The 6,812-nt window shown below is 40.2% G+C and overlaps 1 protein-coding gene across 1 annotated transcript; it reads right to left on the bottom strand.

The window, feature by feature from the left end:
• Positions 1–3,646: 3,646 nt before the first annotated feature.
• On the bottom strand, positions 3,647–4,347 carry LOC147427279 (uncharacterized). Its single transcript, XM_086499042.1, has 3 exons — positions 4,137–4,347; positions 4,016–4,056; positions 3,647–3,917 (listed from the first exon to the last, which is right to left on the bottom strand). The coding sequence occupies exons 1-3, from the start codon at positions 4,276–4,278 to the stop codon at positions 3,840–3,842; spliced, it is 261 nt and encodes an 86-aa protein (XP_086355168.1). The 5' UTR covers positions 4,279–4,347; the 3' UTR covers positions 3,647–3,839.
• Positions 4,348–6,812: the final 2,465 nt, after the last annotated feature.

Below are 6,812 nucleotides of genomic sequence, written 5' to 3'. Positions count from 1 at the left end.
AAAAGACCTTAGTACTCTATGTAAATTTATAATTCTTAAGCCTATAGTTTTTGAGAGGTCATTTCACTCCCGCCCTTAATTTCAAGGTTGACCAATGACTACTCTTATTTTTTTAAAATCATTTGAAGGGTGTCTTTCCTTTACATTTTGAGTGCCATAGAAAATTTTTCCCCATGTGTTTCGGAGGTTTGCACATACCTTCTATGTCATAAATGATCTTTGACCTCGATGCTCAAATTTCAAAATCTAGATGCATGTATTTGTATGTGAGTGTGTGTGTGTGTGTGTGTGTGTGTGTGAGAGAGAGAGAGAGAGAGAGAGAGAGAGAGAGAGAGAGAGAGAGACCCATTTCCTTAATGTGTGTGAATATAAGAAACAAAGTTGATGTGCCATTCCCCGAGGTGTTGGCGCATTGCATGAAGGCTTTCCACATTTGCATTGCATTAATGAAGTACATTGAGCTGGCCAATTTAGCGATACGAGTCCAACAATTTGTCATGGATGTCCTGCATGCATTATGTGTGTGTGTGTGTGTGTGTGTGTGTGAGAGAGAGAGAGAGAGAGAGAGAGAGAGAGAGAGAGAGAGAGAGAGAGAGAACACTAAGCTCTCCTTGGCTAGAGAGAGAGAGAGAGAGAGAGAGAGAGAGAGAGAGAGGGTAAGAGGGATCTCACACCGGCACTAGAGAGAGGGCAGGGAGAATAAGCATTGGTTTTACAATCAGCAATCGACAATCGACGAAATCCACAATCAGGAATCAAAAATAAAAAATCAACATCGACATCGACAAATTGAGAATTGATGCAATTTGGAAAGTTCAATCCGACAAATCCAAGGTAGAAGATGTGCAAGCCCAAGCTAGGAGCAGACCTCAACAAATGGCAAAGGTGGATGACGAGAGGGAATTTTGACAATTTTCAGCTATTTTTGAAGGTTTTTACGCTAGATTTCTTTGAGCTTTGCTAGTGCTCTCGCCTTTGGGTTGACTTGGAATTCAAAGGTGAATCTCAAAATTTGTAAGTGGGACTGCACTAAATCTAGGTTTTCTCGAGCGTATAAAGGCAAATTGAAATCTTTGAGAAATCTCACAGTTTTTTGAGGGAGGTTACACTAAATCTAGTTGAGGCATAGTGATTTCTCCTAAAAACTTAGAAAACTTGCATATGAGAAATTTTAGGGACAACTTGATTATATTTGAAGGCTTTTACACCCAATTTCTCTATACTTTGTAGGTTTTCTCACCTCCAAATCTATAATTCAGAGATAAATTTCAAAATCTGCAAGTGGGATTACACTAAATTGAGGATTTTTCAAGCATTTGGCTATACCATACTTTTTTTCAAACATTTTAGAGACAAATTTACTATATTTGAAGGTTTTTGCACTAAACTTCTTTGCAGTTTGTAGATTCTCTAAACATTAATTTATGTTCTCTAATCTTTGTGGTTTTTTTTTTTTTAATGCTCTTAAGAGCTTGATTTGAGTTAACTTTAAAAGAATACATGCAGACCTTGGCATATCCTTTGCACAAGTGTCTTCAACCAACACAACATATGCACATTGTGACCCAAAACATACGCGAACATTTTCGCAAGTACACTATATTTCTATCAAGGACCTATCTTCTTCTTCTCGGGAAGCATCTTCCTCGTGCTTGATAAAATCCATTTGCAATTAGCGATAAATCTCAAAAAAATTAGATGGGATTATCCTACACCTTTTTTTTTTTCTCCAATCGTTGTGGACTGTCCTAACATTCAAATTAAATCTTACGAGTGTGTGGCTCTTCCTATGGATAGAGAGAGAGAGAGAGAGAGAGAGAGAGAGAGAGAGAGAGACTATGCAAATGACCTTTTTTCAACATTTGCAAACTATAGTAGTCAAAATTGTGTGTGTGTGTGTGTGTGTGTGTGTGTGTGAAAGAGAGAGAGAGAGAGAGAGAGAGAGAGAGAGAGAGAGAGAGAGAGAATCATGTAGAGGCGAACAAGGGACAAACATTGTCCATTGATGGGGAGTGTTTGGTAGTAGAAGATGGGTGCTCAAGGCAATAGGTGTGCATGGGTTTGCTTGAGCCACTAAGAGTTTGGTGTGGTAGTAAGGGAGTAAAGAGCTAATGGCTTAAGAGGGAGCAGTTGTAGCCACAACTCAGAGAGACTGTGTGTGTGTGTGTGTGTGAGAGAGAGAGAGAGAGAGAGAGAGAGAGAGAGAGAGAGAGAGAGAGGAACTCATTCCATTGTCCAAACTAGGGGACACATTATTCTCCATGCTCTCTCTCACCCCCTTATCAGTAGTGATGGAGCTTCCCTCTACATTAGAGCACTGTGGGAAGGAGCTAACGTATTGAGAGATATTTATCTACAGATTATGATGGTGATGTAGTAATTGAAGCAGAAAGTTAAAATGGGTCCTTTCTTGCAACGGTGAATACAAAAAGACCTTCATTGGGGATTCAAGGATGAAGAGCATCTTAGCATTGGATACATTTAGGCTTCTTCTATGGCCAACAATGCTGTTTTAGCTTCTAGGATCCATTACAACCGACTACTTTAGCTTCACATATTTGGAAAAGTTGTAGATGTTTTACATCTATCCCAAGCTATGCGTGTGTGTGCGTGCGTGCATGTGTGTGTGTGTGTGTGTGTGTGTGTGTGTGTGTGTGTGAGAGAGAGAGAGAGAGAGAGAGAGAGAGAGAGAGAGAGAGAGAGGCATCGTTATCTTCCTAGAGTAACTCCAAGGACTACAATTTCATTCTCTTTACACGTGGACATGCAAATACACATACACACCTACCTATATATGACTTGTATGTGTGTGTGTGTGTGTGTGTGTGTGTGTGTGTGAGAGAGAGAGAGAGAGAGAGAGAGAGAGAGAGAGAGATCTAATAACTATGCTTTTCTTGGTCGCAGCAGCGCGCGGGTCACATACTAGTTACCAAAGAATTTCAAAAGAGAAAAAAATAATGATGTGATTATAGCCATATTAACATGCAATGCAAGGGGGTATTGAAGTAGCAATTCCAATGGCTAAGGGAGAGAGGACCACTGCAGTCTGCAATTTAGCATAATGAGGATGCTTAGGATCTAAAGTAGATTAAAAAATGCTAATCTAAGCCATGTTGTGATACCACTTGTTATTATGGTGGATAGGTTAGTGTACCATTCATGACATAACCATGATTAAAATAGGGTTAGCCTAGGGTTTGATATTGGACACACAATACAATAGAGTGTAGTTGCAAAAATGATACACTTATATTTTATTCAGCATAATGTGCCTCTATATAGGCATATACAAAAGGGACATCCTTTTGACACATGGGCATAATATGTGGCTACGTATGTACAAATACAAAATGTGACTGCGTATGCACAAATACAAGTGACTAATCTTTACACATGAGTTGTAAGAAGTTCTTCACACGAGATATTCACACATGACTTTTTTAGATGGAATAAGTTATTCACACAAAAGGCGCAACAAAAGTTCGCATCTCCAAAGTTTAAAGATCTATGTGACAAGTCATAAATTCAAGATACGTTTTCAACTAAGAGTTTGAGATGTAGCATTCTTTCCCATTGCCATCTTGTAATATTCTTATTCATTCATTTCAAACTTAGAAAATATACATAAGGTGGTTGTACAATACCATACATAAACGAGTTTTAATGTAGTAGGAACATGCTCGAAAGAACACAAAGCGAGGCTAGAGCATTTCGAACCTGTGAGAATATACAGGTGGTTGTACAATAACATTACATAAACGATTAAGTCTAAGGTGCGTCTGATTAGTCGCCGACGCTTAGCTCGAAAACCCTCCCGCAGACATGCCCTTCTCGTGAGCTCAGCAGCAAATACTTCCACGCGTGCCGGGTCTTCCTGATATGGTTGTGTCGGTCTGCAGCTTCCTCATCTTCATATCCTGCACCATAGTGAAAAAACACACACGAGAGCGCGCGCTCAGCTATCCCTGTATTTGGGAATCCTTAAGCGCGCAATTACAGCGAGTAAAGAGATTACCGCTGTGCTGGACGCTGATGAGGAGCCCATTAATGCTGGTCCTGAAAATAGTCGTTTGTCTGTGGGTATATATATGCCGGGGTAGAAGAGATAGATAAAGAGATAGAGAGCTAGCGCTAACCTGCAGTTGCTATCAGTTGACGTGCAATATGGTGGTCGAACCATGGTAGCCTAGTAGCGGTGGCTATGTCGTTGTGAAGCAGCAGCACCAAAAGAAGGAAGGAGAACAAGGCAGGCGTTCCTCTTCTATTCCCTGAATGCATATTTGCTACAAGCTGCGCAGGCAGGAAGCTGCAGATACTAAAAAATGCAGTTTTAATGAGGCGAGCGTGAGTTTCGTCAATGCACGAGGGCGAGTTTTAATGAGGCGAGCGCGAGTTTCGTCAATGGCACGAGGGCGAGTTGGACTAGTACACCTTTTGACCTGCGCCAAGGTTCTTTACACATTGGGGGAGCCCTGGACAAGCCAACTTTCAAGTGAACGGCCCAATGTGATTCCAATATTTATTTTGGCTTTAGGTATTTGTTTTACTTATTTGTCAAACTCTCGGCACGGCCATTTGCTAAGGTGCCTATAAAAGCACACCTAGCCCTTATTGTATAATCATCAATTCATTGCCAAGATTAATTAGTTCAACACTCTCTCTCTCTCTCTCTCTCTCTCTCTCTCACACACATGTATTCTCCCCATTGCTCTACGCTTTTGCATAGTTGACTTTGACATAGTATGATCAGTGCTTTTGCTCAATGCTCGTTGTTCGCAAGGAAGAGGATATGCACCCATTAAGAGGAGAGGAAAGGATTCAAGAGATTAGCCACGCAAAGAAGGGTAGTTGCATTCTTGTTCGCAATGCTCCATCAGCATAGCACTTTAAAACATTTAGCATTAAACTTGACTGTTATTGAGTCTTGGTCATTGGTCGATAAATATATAGACTTCAAACAAGATTAATTTGTATCTTTTTTTTGTTCCAACATAGAAGCGGAGCGATACGACATCCATCCCCTCTAAACGTGCACATCCTTCGGCATGTGCCAACCGTCCTTAAGGTGCATCATCAAAAGCTTCATCAGACACACTATTCAATGCATACATATTATCATTAATTTGTGGTTGATCCGGGCTTGGATCCTCAAAATTAAACTCTCCCTCCCACTTCTTGAACAATTTAATTCTCTTCCCTACAACAATAAGTACTTTGAGCTGAGTGTCGTCGATTTCACATAATTTCTACGTCACATTGTCATAAGCATGAAGTACCACATATGGTCCTAACCATCATTTGACCATTTTTGGCATATTAGTGTATTGATTCTCCAAACTACTATCATAAACAAGTACCCAGTCACCATCTGTAATAGCATAAGGCTACAACTTATGCTTTTAATCAAATGTTTCTTTATTCTTCAATCGTACCTCCTTAAGCTTTGATTTGGCTTGCCCAATATCTTCTTGATGCCGCTCAAATTGGCGATATGTAAATGAAGAAAATTTTTTGTAGGCATATGTATTTCCCATGGCGATACAATCCAAGACATAAACGCATCTTCTATAAACATAATGGGTTTTTGTCCATAGATTAGCTCAAATGGCATAAAACTTGTAACAGAACTATGTGCAGTCGATCGGCCCATAAAGAAAAAGGTAAACATTTAGGCCAATCACCAATATGCCCTTGGCATGCCTTTGCTAGAGCTTTCACAATAAGTGGATATCCCCTTTCACTTTTCCCATAACCCTCTGGATTGTATGCTATAGTGAGAGCCACTTTGATACCAAAAACTAGCATAGAACTCTCAAACTTCATCTGTATCCAGTTCTCCTCAGACAGTAGTGATTTTACCAACACATCGGTACCTTAAAATCACATCTTCGAGCTTTGTTATGCAAATTTCTTCCTTCAATTTGGTTAGTAAGATCTTTTCTAGCAAGAGAAATATACCTCACACCTATTGGCATTATAATATGTTCCAACACCCACTAGTAATGCATAGCCAATGGATAAGTAGGATGCAATTCATCTTGATGTCGTACATTAGAATACTATTGGCATATTAAGCAAGTATCGACAAACTAAGCCACATCTTTGTACATACCTTTCCACCAATAACGGTCCTTGATCTTGAAAAAGGTTTCCCATACTCCTTTGTGTCTAGCCCATAGGATTTCATGAAACTCTTTTATCACATGTTGTTGAACCGCTTTGTTGCAAACAACTCACTGCGGTACCCCCCTTGGATGCTTTGGCTGCTTGCACAAGTGCCTTTTGGCCTATAAAAGGAGGCCATTTCTACACACATTTCAGAGTGTGAAGTTGAGGAAACAAGGTGAGGGTGAGGTGGTGAGAGTGAAGCAAGACGGGAGCTCCATTAAGGGTATAATCCCTTTGTAAAATACTTCTTTTTTTGAAGTACTAAAGCCATTGAGTGGCTACTTTCTCGTGGACGTTGCCCACATTGGGTGAACCACGTATATCATGTGTACTCTCTCTCCCTCTCTCTACTCTATAATCTCGTGTATGTAAATATGTCTCTCTCCATTAAGTAATCTACTCAATTATCTATTTAGCTACGTCTTATTTCCTAACAACTGGTATCAGAGCAAGGTTTTCTCGTAGCTGAGTTATCTCAAGGAAAGGATTCCTTGAATTGAGTAGGAGTTATGGCGGAGGAAGGGAAGCTCAAGATTGAGAAGTTCAATGGCAAAAACTACCAACATTGGAAGATGCAGATTGAAGACTATCTCTACCAGAGGGACCTCTATTTTCCACTAGGCGGTCTTGCGAAGAAGCCCGCA

This window comes from Adiantum capillus-veneris, chromosome 24 (genome assembly GCF_014529385.1).
Source record: "Adiantum capillus-veneris isolate H3 chromosome 24, ASM1452938v2, whole genome shotgun sequence".
Taxonomy (NCBI): Eukaryota; Viridiplantae; Streptophyta; class Polypodiopsida; order Polypodiales; family Pteridaceae; genus Adiantum; species Adiantum capillus-veneris.
The sequence above is the reverse complement of the archived record's forward strand: the minus strand, read 5'-3'. Positions and strand labels throughout refer to the sequence as shown.